This window comes from Onthophagus taurus, chromosome 6 (genome assembly GCF_036711975.1).
Source record: "Onthophagus taurus isolate NC chromosome 6, IU_Otau_3.0, whole genome shotgun sequence".
Classification (NCBI taxonomy): domain Eukaryota; kingdom Metazoa; phylum Arthropoda; class Insecta; order Coleoptera; family Scarabaeidae; genus Onthophagus; species Onthophagus taurus.
This window is the reverse complement of record NC_091971.1, coordinates 16,433,273-16,452,344: the sequence shown is the minus strand read 5'-3', so window position 1 is coordinate 16,452,344 and position 19,072 is coordinate 16,433,273. Positions and strand designations below refer to the sequence as shown.

At 33.8% G+C, this 19,072-nt stretch overlaps 1 protein-coding gene across 1 annotated transcript in view; it reads right to left on the bottom strand.

Moving 5' to 3' along the window:
* LOC111423726 (T-box transcription factor TBX20-like) overlaps positions 1 to 19,072 on the bottom strand; it is a 72,335-nt gene that overhangs the window by 35,935 nt on the left and 17,328 nt on the right. Inside the window, exon 2 of the mRNA XM_023057045.2 lies at positions 12,300 to 12,609. Coding sequence (XP_022912813.1) covers positions 12,300 to 12,609 — 310 coding nt within the window. The remainder of the gene's footprint in view (positions 1 to 12,299; positions 12,610 to 19,072) is intronic.

Genomic DNA, 19,072 nt, shown 5'->3' with positions numbered 1-19,072 from the left:
ACATCGATTCTTTGAACAATTTTTACCAGAGAATGTTTGCAGAAATCAAACTGATGTAGATTCTGGAGAGGTGGATTTTACAAATCGAAATAATTTGTCTCGAATACAACATCAAGCTAAAGTTAAATTAAATTTACGAAATATTGACGGTCAGAATCCAAACCAAACGAGTGATGACGATTTTGCCTTAAACGACGAAATTCTTCTTTCAGACTGGAAGGCAAAGAAAGCAAGGGTAGAAACGATACGAGAAAAAGGAAAAATCATAAATGGATGACGATTTGGAGCATGTTTACACAATTTTTAATAGTCAAGCTGATGAAAAAGATAATCACAGAAACATTTGGAATTATTTTCTTTGATACTGAAATACTGCTTGGAATAGTTAACGCAATAAATCATTATGTAAATCAAGAGTCACCACGTAAGAATAAAAAAAATAGAAAGAAAAGCACTCATAGGTATTAGTAGATACATAGGGGTGTCAAAAAGGAAAATGTTCTGGGAGTATAAAAGAGGCAGTCAAAATGTGTTGGTGTCTAAAGCAATATTTCGAAATAATTTGGGATATATTGTGTCCCATTATCATTTATGCACTACATGGAAGTCATGATACCATATTTTGATTGCCGTGGCAGTAAACACTTTATTATATGCCATGGGATGGATATAAACTGTAAGTAGGGACAACGTGACTGATATGTTAACTTGTTCAAGTAGTACCAACCACGTCAACAAATATTAGCACTAAGAATAGGTGCATGATCAGCTGTAGTTTTGAACATGAACATGATTGGTAATTTTGCAATGATTTTCTCCATGTTCATTATAAAATACTAATATTTAATTGAAGTCATAAAAATAATATTATTTATTGAAATATGTGCTAAGAACGTTTAGTTTTAAAGAAAACATCTTCAAGCACGACGTCAAATATTAAATAATAAAAATGTTGATTGGCACCAAATAGGAACCATGCATTTAACCTTCTTCCCATTGAATGCGGAACTTATTCAAAAGCGCTAGTGGCAGACTTATAATTGAGGTTAAACTCCAACAATTAAGCGACCCTCATATTACACCTACAATTCCAACCCAAATGTTTAATGAAAATTGCAGTTGAAAACGATTTAGGTACCACGTTAGTACTTTCGTTAACACATATAAAAATTAAAAAAAAAACTGCCTCAATAATGCGGGGTTGTCAACCAATATACGCAGATGCCATTAACAAATTGGAAGGAAAAAATATTATTAGGAACAAACTACTATAGAAGCAAATTTGGATTTTTTTAATTTATTTCCACTTCTTAACTGCCCTTTTTGAAGAGGAATTTAAATTATTTTAATGTTATATGTTATAGCTGATCGTTGCAATGGTTTGAAGGAAGATTTTTTTATTTGTTCTAGCATCATGTATTGCGATATTGCAGTTCTTATCATATTATTTTTAATTTTATATAGAAGCTCCATTACAAATCATAGTTCAATACAGTCTTGCAGAATTATGAACCCTATTTTATGTTCTTTATGGATTGACCTCAAAAGGTATAAAAATAAAATGAATGAGAGTAAGTATACTTTGAAATGACAGCTAATATTATTGCATTTTAAATAATTAATATAACCCAAAGTAACTTCGCTCTGATTACTATCAAAGATTAAATGAGTTTATGGTTGTTTCGAGCCCTTACTATTATTACCAGTCGAAGAGTAAATAATAACCACAACATAGTGTTGTGCTTCAGAAAAGACAGAGTTCATGTTCATAGACCCGTTATAAAATAAATACCGTCTTCAGTGTATAAGGCAAGATTACCATTTATATCACTTACAATTTGTTATATTATTCACATATATTTGAAACTTTTTATGTTACCGCATACTTGACCTGACTATTATAGCTGTTAATATTATTACATACTATATAATTCGCTTTTGACTATTAATTTCGCAAATTTATTAAGAAGAGGTAGTATTACCAACCACATTAAATGCCATTTAACTAAATTTATGAAAATTTAGATGATGTAAATGGTGATAAAGCAACTTTTGGTTTAATTCTGTTATAATCAGGGGTTGTATTATTCTTTATTCTATCAACAATTCTCTTTATTTCACATGCTGGTATAAGGTTTATGTTAATTGAGGATTTACTACATAAACTAGTTCGACAGTAGTGAGAGCAAAATTCTGAAAGAATTTGACTTTTCCCAAAATAGTCCTTATATCCTTCTAGGTTTAGCACTAACATATATAATATCTTTCAATAATGATAATGTTACATGTAATACCATAACGTATTTGGGGTCTCCAATGACCCCAAATACGTTTTTTATGACTTGATAGACATTAGTACATTGCACGCTCATTTTATAATGTTATATGTTCAAATAATTAGAACTGGAAACCGTGGAAAAGAAACTTTGATATCACAAGAGCGTGGTCTGGAAAACTGAAACTTGAAATGAGGTAGAAATTGCAAATGTTCTTTACGACGAAAATATTCAATGATGTCTAAAAATTGTAACCACAATAATAATAATAATCATCAAATAATTTGCATTGAATAGAAAAGCAACGAAATATATTTATAAATAATATATTTTTATTGATATACTAATTATGTTAGTATTTTTTTTTTAATTACATATTCACAGTAATAAGAGTTCATCTTTAATTTATTCGGTATTAAATTCGGATTAAATCAGTTAGTCAGGTTGTTAAACAATGAATACCTTTTTGAATGTTATTATAACATAAATCTAAAGCTGGCTAACTCAAGCTTACTTTACAAATTTTGTAAAATCTGAAAACCCTGATTACTCACGCTCGTCGGCTCAGATAGAGACAACCTAAGAAAACAATATTTTAGCTGTTCTAACGAATTTTACAGTCTAAAATACGATTTAATTTATTGCAGTGTTTCTTTTTCACATATTTCTGGAGAACATGATTTTTTAATGGCATGATTCTTCAATATTCTTAATGTTACAGTTATCTTCATTTGTACTCGAATTTGTATAAGTTTCAAAGCTTTATTCTGATAATATTTGCACACTGATAGAAATCGATTGTACTATTCACTAAAAATATACTATAAGGTAATATAATATTTAATACGTTAGAGACAGCGAGACGAAATTGTACTGAAGCATATAAATATAATGAATATAATACAATGAATTGGTGCATGTATAATATTTTTTCTATAATACGATCCGTACAATCTATTTCTCTCAGTGCATCTCAGTTATCTTTACATCAGTTTGGAGGTCGCCTAGCGGCCTTTTAGATGCTGGACTGTAATTTTTGGCAATCCTTGGCAGCCTATTCTTTTCTATTCGTGAAAATGCTCGTCCCAGAGTCTTTTGCTTGCGCGCATCCATCTTATCACATCTTCCGTCTCGCATTTTTTACGAATTTCGTTACTTCTTCTCTGATCACATAGTGTGTTTCCAGTGATTGTTTTTAAAATTGCTATTGCAATGATACACACCATAATATAGGAATCAGCTGTGTTTTCCAGCACTTTTGCAGTACATGTCATTATTGGCCTGACGCAGGCTATGTATATCCTCAGCTTGGTGTCAGTAGATATGCAGTTGCTTTTCCGGATGGTCGTTCTTACTGCTCCTCTTATTCTGACTGACTAATTGACCTGTTTTTTGCCATTGTTCTTAAATTGTCCATAAGACGATTATGTTTAGTAAGTCTGTCACTTGCTTTATCATGTTCTATCATATCTACTTCTACTTTACACTTGCAGTGTTCTGTAGCTATTACCACAGTTTATACTTTGGTAACATTGATCTCCATGTCTTTTTGCGTCTGTTTCTAAAAGTCTGCAGTAACCATTATAGTTCATCTTATGTGTCTGTAATAAATGTTACGTCGTCCGCGTAGCATATAATTTTTAGTTCATCTTTCCCTATATTGTATCTGTGTTTTAAGGATTACACGTCCATTAAGGTGTTGAAAAGCAATGGGCTAAGACTATCATTCTGCCGCACACTCACATTCCACCGACGAAGTGGGTGAAATTATCAAATATCTTTTCAGCAAGTTCTTCGATCTAATTTTATCTTAAATACATAGACATAATGAGAACACTAAATGGGAGAATGCATGGTATCGTTGCCCGTTTGAGCCCTTAAAGTCTTTTCTTGACTGGAAGTTTCTTCTTCAGTTTTATTCTTTTTGACACTATTTGGAAAACCTGCTTCGTGCACATCTATGGTTTTGATTTTTGGACAACCACCTTTCTGCTGTTGGTGATTGGGTTGGTTGTTGCAACACACTTAGTATAGACAGAAGAAAAGTGTTTGAGTAATGTTTTTGTTACATTTCGCTGTTAGTGTATCTTTTGATGCTTAAGACTAGTTTCATGTTGATCTTGGCTCGGTATTTGTTTTTTGTTGTATCGTTTAAACTAAACACTTGTATAGTTGTTCATTATACAGGGTGATTCAAAAAAACCGCTGACAGACTTCTAGAGTAGATAATGAAAAACTACATGAAAAATTAAGATGAATAGTCTTAATATACATGGGGTCGCAAATGCCTCCTTAACGAGATATAACGGGTCAAAGTTTCTTTAAAATTAAATATTATCTGCAATAAAAAGCCCTTTTTTAAAAATATTGTTTACGCCATTGCTAATTTTGTCAAACAGGTAGTATTTTCGTGTAAAGTGATCAATTATCTATTAATTGGTCTCTTATAAAACTTTCATCAAAGCAATAGTTTTTAAGAAAATTTGTTAATCCAATCAAAAGCTATTGCTTTTATGAAAGTTTGATAAGAAACCAATTAATAGATAATTTACTTTACACGAAAATACTGCCCGTTTGACAAAATTAGCAGAGCGTTGAAAATATTTAAAAAAAGGTTTTTTATTGTAGATAATGTTTAATTTTAAAAAAACTTTGATACCGTTATATCTCGTTAAGGTGGCATTTGCAAGCCCATGTATATTAAGACTTTTCATCTTAATTTTTGATGTATTACCTGTCCTAGAAGTCTGTCAGCGGTTTTTGGAATCACTCTGTATATTAAAGGCATTAAAATGTTTCCTTTAATGTGAACAAAGGCAATGAAACATGTTTTTCTGGAACCTGTAATTAACATTTACAGAATTGTACATTTTCGATTACATAAAAGTAACAATTTCGTAACACTTCCTTAGATAGAGTCTTTAAATACCTATCATCATCATCTAAGGTCAAAATCGAGTGTAGTAGACCTCTAATTAGAACCGATTATATTGTTGAAATCGTCTTTGGACCCGTAGTTCCTTTTTTCCGGGGGACCTCGCCGTAGGGCGTAGATCCCGGTCTAATTTACGGTCGGCCCCCTTAGATGTGCTGTGGGGTAGCGGCGTTACGTCGGTACAAATAAAATTACGACCGCCGCACCCCATAAATACCGGGGCCCGGGCCGTGATTAAAGGCGTTACCATTTTCAGGGTGTCAAATTACCGGTGCGTATTTGGCCGTTTAAAAACGAACCGATCACGCGCTACGTCCCCGCGTCCGCCCACCTGAAAAGGGGGGTCCCTCTGATCGTTTGATCTTCGCCGAAAAGTTATTCTTTTTTTCTCGAACTTATTCTTGTGTTTGAGCCTCCGGGTTGGATTGGTTATAACTGGGTGTTACAACGGTGTCGTTATGAATTATACGAAATGTCAAAATAAGGGGTTGAAGAAAAACGATCCAAACTAATTTTAACAAATTTCAAAACAATATCTTTTGGTGAAATAAGAAAGTTTGTTTATTTTTATACAATATTAACGAAACATTTAAAATTAATTAACTAAAAAGGGTCTGCTGAAGGGTAACGAAGCGGTCCTAATGACGTTTTAACGTGCACACAGCGGTTCCGATTTTCAATTTCGTTCCTAATTATTGTTCGAAAAGGGCGGTCCCCAAAAACATTACATCCGGAGTTTATCTGCAGACTTTTTGACTAATCGCACGGCAATATTTTTTCGTTATCGTGAATATCTTAAATTCGACTTTTTCATTTATTTCTTTAATGGACTTTTATACAAGGTGGATAATTTTCTTAAAGATTTCTTTTAACCACTTCGTATAGTGGTGATAAATCGGCGTAATATTACGTGATTGTATAAATTATGCCGTTTCCTCTTTATAAACGCAAGTTTCTTATTGTGATACCAAGTCTTCGTCATATCCGGTGCTAAAATGATATAACAAATTGGAACTGCCGACGTACGACGGTACGAAAAGTGTTTAATTGACGTTTAACTGGACATTTTAATTTCACCTTTTAATTAACGGCGCTTATCTGCGCGAAATCAACGTAATAACTACGTCTCGTGTACACCCGAGAAAAACGAACGTTTTTGATGAAAAGATTAGAGACGTCATACTTAATAACTACAATGATTATTAGATGTTTAAAATGATATTTCTAATGATCCTACGGATGTATGGAAAGGGGGGAGAAAAAATGAACGAGACGAAGATTAAAGTGCACGCAAACGGTATAATTCCGTAAAAAGCCCCTTTTTTGTAACCGCCTCAGTTAATATTTCAATGCGAATCCAAAGAATTTGATTACGGAGGACAGAAATAAATGTTCTTGGAATTTTATAGTGACAGGCGCGTCAACGTCAAGCGTACCTCCTCAATTTACCCGATGAAACTTTTACGCGGAGGGAATTTCCGCTTTCCTGGATGGATATTATAGAAGGGCGGCTTTCGCTTATCATTTGGGGGTTTTACTCAACAGGAAATTTTAAGGGCCTTTGATGTCCCCAGTTACCAATTATTCAGGAGATTGCGGTTTCAAATTGGAAGCCGATTTATTTAATTTAAGGACAGCTTCGAGAATGACAACGATGAAAATTATACTTTACACAGGTGGTTTAGTATGAAATGTCGTTTTAAATGTAATTTTCCGATTAGATTTCTTTATTTATAGTGACAGGACGATAACTTGACTATAGATTTTTTTTGTTGTTGCCTAAAACTACCTCATTAACACCATATCAATTTGAACAATTTGTAATATAATAAAATTGTAGCTTGTAATGAATGAAAAAATGATAATACCAAGACACTAAAAGAGACAACTTAATCGGATAAACTAAGGATGGTAGAATCTAAGAGAACTGCTACATCCCGGGAACAGGTGCACATCTCGACGGTCCGTTCGTGACGTCAGTGCTAATAACACTTAAAACTAGAACTAACACTAGACCTCGGCGTCTCTTAAGACCGCAGTTTTGATTGTTCAGTTTAAACGATACACACAAAATCAATAATCTTAAGCATCAAAAGATACACTAACAGAGAAATGTAACAAAAGCATTACTCATACACTTTTTTTCTGTGTATACAAAGTGTATTATAATAAGCAACCTTACTACCAGTAACAGGATAACAGAAACGTGGTTGGCTAAAAATCGCAACCGTTGATGTGCAGGAAGCAGTTTTTCCAAATAGTGTCAAAAAGAATAAAAGTTAAGAAGAAAATGCCAATCAAGAAAACACTTTAAGTGCTCAAAAGGGCAACGATACCATGCATTCTCCCATTTAGAGATCAAAGAACTTGCTGAAAAGATATTTGATAATTTCACCCACTTCATCGGTAGAATGTGAGTGTGCGGCAGAGTGATAGTCTTAGCCCATTGCTTTTCAATACCTTAATGGACGTGTACTCCTTTAAATACAGATACAATATAGGGAAAGATGAACTAAAAATTATATGCTACGCGGACGACGTTACATTTATTACAGGCACAGAAGATGAACTATAATGGTAGCATATTATAACTGCAGACTTTTAGAAACAGACGCAAAAAGACATGGAGATAAATGTTACCAAAGTATAAACTGTGGTAATAGCTACAGAACACTGCAAGTGTAAAGTAGAAGTAGATATAATAGAACATGATAGAGCATGTAACAGACTTGCTAAACATAATCGTCTTATGGAGGATTCAAGAACAATGGCAAAAAACAGGTCAATTAGTCAGTCAGAATAAGAGGAGCATTAAGAACGATCATCCGGAAAAGCAACTGCATATCTACTGACACCAAACTGAGGATATACATAGCCTGCGTCAGGCCAATAATGACATATACTGCAAAAGCGCTGGCAAACACAGCGGAAAGCTATAGTATGATGCGTATCATCGCAATAGCAATTTAAAAAACAATCACTGGAAACACACTATGTGATCAGAAAAGAAGCAAGGAAATTCGAAAGAAATGCTGCGGAAGATATGGTACGTATTACGTTTCACCAATGGAAAAGAATGGGTTGCCAAGGATTGTCAAAGATTGCAGTACAGCATCCAAGAGGCCGCTGGAACGACCTCTAAATAGATGGAACGATAGCTGGGCGTCTGCATCACAAGAGACAGAATGGCAACAGAGTGAGTAAAACAAGTCTCTATGGCTTCCGTAAAGAAGTATTCCGTAAATTGGCAAATATTATTAAAATAAAGTTTTGAAACTTATATAAATTCGAGTATCAGTAAAGATGTCTATAACATAAAAAATATTGATGGTTTGAGGTAATTAATTACAATAAATGAGAATCATTTAATTTAACAAATGATGCGAAATTATTTGACTGCTCTCCATTAAAAAAACATGTTGTCCAGAAATATTAGTCCATTGCTTTTCAACACCTTAATGGACGTGTAATCCGTAAAACACGGATACAATATAGGGATGATGAAAGATGAACTAAAAATCATGTCACGCGGACGACGTAACATTTATTAGACACAGAACATAATGAAAGAAAAGACAGAAGAGGATAAACTTAGCCTGTGTCAGGCCAATAATAACATGTGCTGCAAAAGCGCGGACAAATACAGCGGAATCCTATAGTTTGGTGCGGTAGTGTGGTAGTATATGCCGTTAGCTTTTGAAAAATTAGTACTGAGAATGATCGACAAGGCCCTTAATAAGACGCTTTTTCTTTATTAACGTTACGCATTCGAATTTATTTTGTATCCTTCATCAGAAAACATCACAAGTCTACAATTAAAAATCTATTGAAACAATAAAATTAGGTTAACATCAAAAAACTTACGAAAAAGAGAGCACAACTAGGTGTAAACAGTCCATCACAGGATGGAAGCTCACAAAAAGCAAGAATTGAACGAAGTCCAACTGAATTCACAATTAAAATAAAACGTAAGGACAGACAAACTGGGAGTCAACGTGAAATGTGCAACTCGGTATGACATAACCAAGAAATGATGAAAAACCGCGGGAGTTTTCCGTTCAATCCAGGAGTGCCAACTAATAAAACAAAAAAGGTTAAAAAGGAAACTGTAAATCAACGCGGTTAAGGGGGAACAAGAAAAGAACATTAAGGAGACGCTATCTAAGAGAATAAGGACCCTAAAACAGGATTTCACCACAACGTACCAAATCCCTCATTGATAATAGATGTTTGTATATAATACTGAAGTTTTGGATGTCTGTTTTTGAGTTCACAGACATAACCTCCTGGTTTATGGAGACCATTTCAAGAAAGAGACGCCTTTTGAATTTATTTTTTTGAAACAAGATGGAAGTATCATTGAAATCGAATTTATGGCCTGTATCAATGTGGTGGTTAACCAACGCAGATTTGTTTACCCGAAGATTTTTACAGTCAGCTTCGTGCTGCTGGACACCACAGGGGATTCTATGGATGACATTTGATTTAAGATCTATGGGGGTGGGGTCATTCAGGTTGGAGAAGTGGTACCTTAGGGGTCTATAATTAAATTTCGCTGTTTTTACATGGTCAGTATGCAGCAATTTGGTCAACCTAGGGGTGAGTTGACGAATAAAAGGTAGAAGTTAGGGATGTGTCAAGTCTTCTGGGAGTGGAATGTATAAGTCCGTTTGCTAGTGGTCTGATGTTACAGAACATATTTGAGAGCAATTGAAGGTTTTTTCCACAAAACGGAGGTGACAAATCTTCTTGATTCTACCCCTCATGGCAATAACCGTATTGATTTTTTGGTGTCCCGTGTGTTGTTTTTTTCTGTATCAATCAGTACAGATCGACCTATCATCATCGCGAATGACCAGACAGTCTAGGAAGAGTACCGGCTTAGAGAACTCAATTTCTATAGTAAATTGAAGCCTTTCATTGTAACTATTGAAGGTATCCAATACCACATCGAGGGTATCGGAGAAGATGGAGCAAACAATGTCGTCCACATATTAGAGTATTATAGTTTGGTGCGTATCAACGAAATGGCAATTTTGAGAACAATCACTGGAAACACACTATGTGATCAGTGAAGAAGTAACGAAATTTGTAAGAAATGCGAGACGGAAGATGTGGTAAGATGGATGCGAGCAAGCAAAAGACTTTTTGACGACCATTTTCATTAATAGAAAAGAATAGAATCCTGCTAAGGATTGCCAAAGAGTGCAGTCAAGAATAATCTACACCCTGATTATAACAGAATTAAACCAAAAGTTGCTTTATCACCCTTTACGTCAACTAAATTTTCATAAATTTAGTAAAATGGCATTTAATGTGGTTGACAAACCTGAGGATAAACATAGCCTGTGTCAGGCCAATAATGAATCTTATAGTATGGTACGTACACACTATGTGGTCAGAGAAGAAGCAAGGAAATTCGAAAGAAATGCGCCGGAAGATGTGGTAAGCTGGATGCGCGCACGCAGGAGACTCTGCGACAAGTACATTTCACGAATTAACTAGAACGGGTTGCTAAGGATTGCCAAAGATTGCAGTCCAGCATCCAAGAAGCCGTTGGAACGACCTTCAAAGAGATGGAAAGATAGCTGGGTATCTGCACCACAAGGGACAGAATGGCAACAGAATAAGTAAAACAAGTATCCTCGCGCATAATAGGGCCTCGCAAACAAGTCGCTTTAATCTTCTCAAAGATTGTCGAAAGAAATTTTCTCTTTTTATCAGAAGTGACATATTAAAGAATATTTCAATAACATGACGTATCTGCACATTTTGGTAATATTCATTTATGATAACAATTGTTGGATAAATTTATCAAAAGAAAATCTTCTCAGGTACTGTAATGATCTAGGTACAATTCTCCAGGATGAAGAAAACTGGCGTATGAATTATATAAGGAGCTCCAACTTATGAACTCGAATTTGCCAGACTCTGTTAAAGATATAGGACAACTTATTCAATACATTGTACAAAATAGTTTGCAACAATCTAGCGTTGAAAACAACTAAAACTAACAGTAGGATTAGAAGTAACACTAGACCTAGAACTAGAAACATTTGAGTTTAGCCGTTTGTCTCTTAAGATGGCTAAACCCGAATGTTTCTAGTTCTAGGTCTAGGGTTGTTTCTACCTTTAGTTCACAAAAATTATACAATAATCTAGCGCTGAAAATAACTACACCTAACACTAGACTAGAAAGTGTCGTGTTTAGACGTGACTCTAAAGTCGTATTGGTTCAATACTAACATAATTTTTTGGATTAGAAAACAACAAAGTCCTTGTAGTAGTCTTTTTAGATTTTATCGCCCTTGGGATAAACAAAATAAAAACTTAGATGGCGCTTTTTATGATTAATACGATGGTAGAGGGCGTCCAGGATAAATGATACTTTAAAACAGGCCGAAAGGCGCACGTAGACTTTGACAGAAAGAGGCACATCTCTCAGTTTAATGTTGGTTATTTGTCAGCGAACAACGACACGACATCGACTTATTGTGTGTATTTCGTTCAGATCTCTATCTTGGCAAAAACCGGTCGCCTAAGATTTGCAATTTCATCGTAATCCTTATAATATCCCCTTATTATAAGTTTTATAAAAAAATGTCCCCTTTTCCTCTCTGTTAACTGCTCTCAATCAACTAAATGTGTACCAATTTCATTAAGTCGCCGAAATCAACTCTTTAACTCCCGCGGGATCATCTCAATTATTTTAGCGCGTGAATTTTCGAAAGGGTTAATGATAAAGGGTCGGAGTGGCGTTAAAGCAAGGAACTCGGTCTCGTGTCAGATGTTGGTGACGGTAATTCGACGGTTGAAGAGACTTCTGCTAACCTGGGGGGTATTAATAAATTAAATGTCTCGACGTGGTCGAGTTGTAAGAAAAAATTTAAAGATTTCGTAAAAATTGATAAATTAAAATCTAATTTTAGGGTTATTAAATGGATCATTAATAACGTGGAAAAATAAACACCTGCCTAGGGATATTTTTAACGGGCTAATTTATCTGTATCTAAACTTAAAAATTAATGGGTGAATATATTTTTGAAACAAAAAAACCAGATTAAAATCTAAACTTTTAAAATACTTACCTTCCACTTTTGGTAATAATCATTTCTGTTCCTAAATCATTAAACTTATCCCATAATTCTTTCGTTTCTAAATGACATGTGACATTTCTTAGTTCATCACTAGTGCACTTTTCTTGCAACAAAGGATTTTTGCTGACTGCGGGAGATCTTCGTCCTGATTTAGACGCCACCGAAGTTTCTGAAGTTGAAGACACATCTACGGGTGAATCACGACCGCTTTCCACTTGAGGGCTAGCCAAAGGACAGTCTAAACCCACAGTAGGTTCAGGGGTGGAAGTTACTGACGATGCAGACGTTTCCACAAATTTCTCTGAAAAACAATAAATCGTATTAAGATGTTGAACAATCGAGAAATTGAGTTTTCAGTTAAAACACTAAACAAATCAATCCGCAAGGTTCGATTTTTCCGTGTCGTACCGAGAGAAAGAGGAATTCGGTGATTTTACGATCGCTTTCAAAAAGTACTTTTAATTCAATTTTATGTTCCCCTCCGATTTTATAAAGAGATTACCGAAATTGTTTCGCGATTGCTCGTCGAAAACACACGAATATTTCTGATCGGTTACGATCGGTACACTGATAAACGAAATTCGTTTTTTCCTCAATTTAGATACGAAATTGAAATTTAAAAAAAAACGGTTATCGCAAACGGATTTACGCTGTGCTCTCTGAATATTACTCAATTTTTCTATAACTAGAGAGGGAATTTTATCCGCAATGTTAAAACAAACAAAAAATAATGTGCTCGTGTATTTTCAATTTTGTCGCAATTTCAATACAATTGCTTAATTAAAAATGAAAAATGTAATGTATAACGTAATAATTATAATATCTGAAAGAAGTAATCTATTTCTTTCAGATCTATCTTCTTTGAGATAATTGTTGACAAATTTCTATTCTTAATTGAAATATAAAATTTCGTTTTAACTTTATGACTATGTCAAAATGTTATTAATAACTTTCTGACATCGTAGAATCACAACAGAATGATGCTGGATAAAAACCAGAATAATTCCAGAAAGAACTCGGAAAGATTAACAAAGTTATTAAGAATAAAATAGAATCATGTCAGAAAATATCCGAAACTACAAAAACATAGAGTTTTTACAGATTCCCCAGTTATTATTATATGATTCATATGATTCTAATCCACACTCTTTCTTGACAAGGAAAATTAAAGAGGTTATGTCTATTCAAACATTTAAGTTAAAAACAAATTCTTTTATCTCTATTCTCTTGGGTTTTAGTTCAAAATTTTCCATTCTGAATCGACGAACGAATTTTGAAACATTAATTCCATCTAGGAATTCCAGGATAAAAAATCCAATAAGATTGTAGTGCATGTGCTTGCTTTCCAAGTTCTGCCAAAGTTCTCACACCGCGAATCCAGTTCCAATATAATTTTTTTATACTGTGTTTTTAATGTCCAATCTTATAAAGAGGCTTTATGACATCAGAAATTTATCAAGATGTGTGAATGATGTCAGAATGAAGCCAGACAGCGTCACACTTGGAAGTGTTCGTCAACACTATAATTTTCGACTTGGCTCCATTAATACCAGCTTTAGTGCCAACGACGTAAAATCAAAGTTAATTTGTTCTTTGCCAGACTATAAATTATTAATTTTCAAATTATGTTAAATGAGATTACACTACATAGAGGTACTGATTTTTGTTACAATAATCATACCGAGTTGTCAAAAATGCCAAATAATTTTTCATTCAGTTGTATCTCAATAAAAATCCAGATTGAAAATCCAAATAGATTTTAAAGAAACGGCCAATTATCAGGTTAATAGATTGACAAAGCAAATCAAGTTTATTTATTATTGTTCGAGTGAGAGATACAAACAGAGAACTCCCAGCAAAATATCCACTGAGAACTAAAAATTATATACGATAGTGTAGAGAATTAATCAAAGAAATCATAAAAGCTCCAATGCTGATTATAAAATTGCAAAATTCGTGACAGAGGAGAATGCCAGAAATAGAGAGTACTTGAAGTGGAGCATATCTCGACGTGCAGGGTACTTCGAACTTATTTTTGAAGAAGGTCTAGTGTTAAACATGTTTAGTGGTAGGTAGCCCATCATATTTCTGCATTATTTAGTGAGTATTAGTTTTAGTTCTTATTTACAAATATTAGAAGAAACAGAAGAAACATTTGGGATGACTCAATTAACATGGCTTGACAAGAATTTTATAAGTTGTACCTAAAACTGAGCATTTACAATAACCGTTTTTAGATCTTCTTAGAGAAAAAATATAAAAGCAACTATATTTTGAGAACTAATTGAACCTGAAAAGCAATTTGTATTTAATGTCCATATTTATCCTGACTGTCTTATACAAATCCTGTCTAAATATAAAATTATTTTCGTAACTAAAAATGTGTTTGCTAATTTTCTGTTGGTTTGCAAATGATTGACAAATGATTGACCACATGGTGCTACATTCGTACAAATTGCAGAAAAGGTGCTTCTATACTCTGTGATAATTACCAAAACTAACACCTACAACATTTTTTACAGCTTCTCTTGATAGTCACTTGACAAAGACTTGATCTTGTACAAACTTGACTTGATAGAAATTAGTCGAGGACTTGTTTCCGAAGTTTAGTGGATGAAGATTTGATGTAAGCCTGATAAAGATTTTATTTATAGTTGATAGAGTCATCTATCAAATCTTGATTTATATTAGAGACTTAACAGACAAAATAGACTTCATAGAGGAATAATGCATCTATGATTCTTGCTGCAGTTATGTTGTAGACCCGATAAATTTTTGAAATAACCTTGATGGAGACTTAGGTTGATACATTTTATACGAAGTATCGCATTCAAGGCACAGGCAGAATATAGGTTTGATACAGCCTTTAAAAAGTGATTTAGGACGAGATTTGTGGTTTTGAATTGATAGAGATCGACACAGTCACAATATAAACTTGATGGAGTCTTAAGTCTGTACAGACTTGATTTGCTAGGAACAGTTGTGTCGATGCAGACAAGGGAGATTTAAAGTAGACTTCATTGAGGCATAATGCATACTAGACAGAGGCATAATTGAGATTTTATGCAGAATTTACACACATACTTTAGATTTAATTAGAACTGTATAAACATTTTATGTGGTTTTGATACACTCTATAAAGATATGAGGGAGTATTGATGCCAACTTGACTCTGTACAGAATTGCCTTATCAGAAACATTGTTTATCAAGATGAATTAGACTTTATATAGAGTTGCCTAGATACAGACATGTTGAAAACTTGCTGCAGGCATAATATAGATTTAAACAAATGTTATTGGAGGCTGGGTGCAACTATCATATCAGAGACATTGTGATGTAGTGATGGAACGGATATGCGGCAACTATCCGGTATCCGGCCATTTTTTTAAATCCGACCGGATACCGGATAGTTACCAAATATCCGGCTTTGACCGGATATTAAAAACCTATTACTTGGTACTCCACCATTCACAGGAATTCGTATCTCTTTTAGGTGTTGGACAGTGCAGATAATAATCAAGTTCAACCCCATTTGGACTTTTTTCATTGAATACAACTTTATTTATATCAAGTTTGTCATTAGCAACCTCATTGTAACAATCCCAATACGATATATAAAAGCTCTTGTTGCAGTTTCGTCTAGTTTTCTTCTCTTCGCTTGTAATTCATCATCACATTCATTACTAATAAAACTGTTGCTGTTGTCACTTTAGATTATTAATTGAAGTATCCTCTTGTTAATGCAAAAAGCCGTTTTGAAAAATCACTTTCAGTTCTTGAGAAATAAATTTTTGAAATGAACGACAATTTTTTCGACATTTGTAGTTTTCGCCGATTAAGTTTTAAAAATTCGTATAAAATCAAGTTCTTGGAATATGAGTATGAAAATTTCCCAAAGTGTTAATAAAAGTGTCTTCTTTCCAATGAACCAACACGTTTTGAACCATAACTTTTAGTTTTTGAGAAAACAATATTTGAAGTTTTGATCAAATTTTCGATGTTGCAATTTTCATCGATAATATTCAAAATTCGCTATAAAATTAATTTCTTAAAGGATCCTTGTGGAAACATCACCAATTATTAATTAAAGTATCCTCTTTTTAATGCAAAAAGCCGTTTTGAAAAATCGCTTTCAGTTCTTAAGAAATAAATTTTTGAAATGAACGACAATTTTTTCGACTTTTGTAGTTTTCGCCGATTAAGTTTTAAAAATTCGTATAAAATCTAGTTCTTGGAATATGAGTATGAAAATTTCCCAAAGTGTTGATAAAAGTGTCTTCTTTCCAATGAACCAACCCGTTTTGAAAAATAGTTTTTACTTTTTGAGAAAACTATATTAAAATTTTCGATGTTGCAATTTACATCGATAACATTCAAAATTCGCTATAAAATTTATTTCTTGAAGGATCTGGCTTTTCTCAAAATCACTAATTTGATGCAGTTCTGATACACTTACAGATACAGTTTTGATGATTCTTGATTTTGTACAAACTTGGTAAGAAATATGGTAGAAATACTCGATACAAAGATGTTGTAGACTTTATAATGCTTCAATTATAATTATTACAGACTCTGATCATAAATGTATTCTACGTTGATATTGCCGTTTATGAAAACAGCGACGGTGAAATATTTGAAATCTTTAACATCAATCAAAGGTTTTAGTTTGTTAGATCGTTTGATTAACCAGAAGATGTCAGTTTATGACAAAGCAAAGAAACCGTTTCCTTATAGACTAGCTAACCTAGAAAAGAAAAGTATAATTTCCACATATACAGTTCTAGACGTGTCTTAAGAACGCGTTTGAGATTTTATCTCATAAACAGTGTACATTATTTAGATCATTAGAGGTAGAAATAAATATTTATAAAGACATTCATATAGCTTGTTATATTTTACACAACTTTATTTGTATTCAATGAATGTTTTAATAATATTTAATGCAATTTTATTAAAGGTGATTAATATTGATCATGATTTGTCGATAAATAATTAAGTTTCGCAAATTTGTCAACATGGTGAGTTCTGGTTACAATCTTAAAATGTAGCAAGAAAGTAGAAAGAATCAGAATGATGGCAATAAGTTGTCAAGTAGAAGCCAAAAAGAAGATCAGTTCTTAGTCAATATCTCCAATAATTACACATTTGGGATACTTTTTCTGTGGGAGAGGAGAAGGAAACTGAAAAGTGTATGTAGCCATCTCTTTACATATCCTGTCAATGCACAAACCATGATCACATCAAGCAATCGAGGATTTTCCTAACGTCATAATGCAGCCTCTGAGCTTTTTATCCTTAATTCAGTTTTTGTTTGAAAATCTACCTCCGAATTATTCCATCTTAAGTCACTTAAGATGTTGTTTATGGTCTCATCTTGTTTACCAGATGGCATCCTGTAACTACTCATGCTAAGTACTACAAACGATTGTGCTACTTTTACTACCTTAGATATGTTTGACATCTCTGTTTACGAAGTAGAGGTGAAAAGTTATAACGTTAACGATGAAGAAATCAGAATGATGATTACAAACTTGCAAAAGAAGTATGCTATCAAATTATAAATAACAAGAAAGAAATGTCAAGCTTTTGAGATATTTCTTCGCATCAAATATTTGTGCTATTACAATATTTTCTTTTTGCTACCTTGTAATCAAAGATTGTGTTAGATTGCGTCCTTTTGTTACTTGCATATTTCTCGTATGCAAAACATAATATTTTTTATCAATGAAATATTAACCGTGGGCGTTAAAATAATAAAAAGATAAGAATTATTAGTATTAATATATCTTGTAGCATGTATTTTTTTGTTTTAAAGATACTTATCGGCAGGATTAATTTTGAAGTTGACTTGCAACAATGCTTGTCGTACAATATTTGTACAATTGACCGCGGTTGTGATACGACGTGACTAAAATAATAGAGTCCGAGAACTCTAATTGTCACCTTCGCGGCAATAAAAAAGATCTACGACCTGGCGTGTCGTGGCTGAAAAAATTAGCTTCGGTTTGCGTCCGCAAAACGCGAAATAAAATATTGGCGAGCGACACGAAACATGAAAGCTGATAGTTAAGCCATTAGTAGGCTTTGAAGTCACGGAATTCAAGTTAAAAAATGATGCATAAAAAAAATTAAAAATAAAAGAATGAGGAAACTTTTAACATCCGGTACAGAAAAGAAACAGGATTGTTGATCCTTTAATTAAATCGTACATTAAACCGACTTACAAAAGATTTACAATAAAAAAAAAGAATAATAACTTAAAAGATGTAACGTTAAAAGAGCAAAGTAAAAAAATAAGTATAAGTATAATAATGCGATAAATAACGATAACAATAATGCTCGGCCCCGCAGTACTGTCCTGTAAAACACGTGTTCATGCAAATGCACGGGATAATTGGCCCGAAGGACCCGCGAGCGCAACGAAACGGCTCATTAAAAGCCGTCAAATTGGCACCGCTTCTTGTCAGGCCGCCATCGGAGGAGGATTTGCATGAAAGAGACTACGACGAAGAAAAGAAAAGAACTTTACAGGTTTTTTTCTCAACCCCACCTATAGTATATACAGGTGGTTCCAATTATCGGCGACCGGTAATTGACCCACTAATGCCGTTTTTATTTCCGCCGGCTCAAAACGTGGCAAAAAATTACATAAATGACGGGCCCTTTGTCGGCGTCGCTCGTAAACGCGGCTTTAATGAATTTGCCGCGGAGATAAAGTTTATTAAGAGGAGGAGATCCCGCCAGAAGGTAGACGACGGCGAAG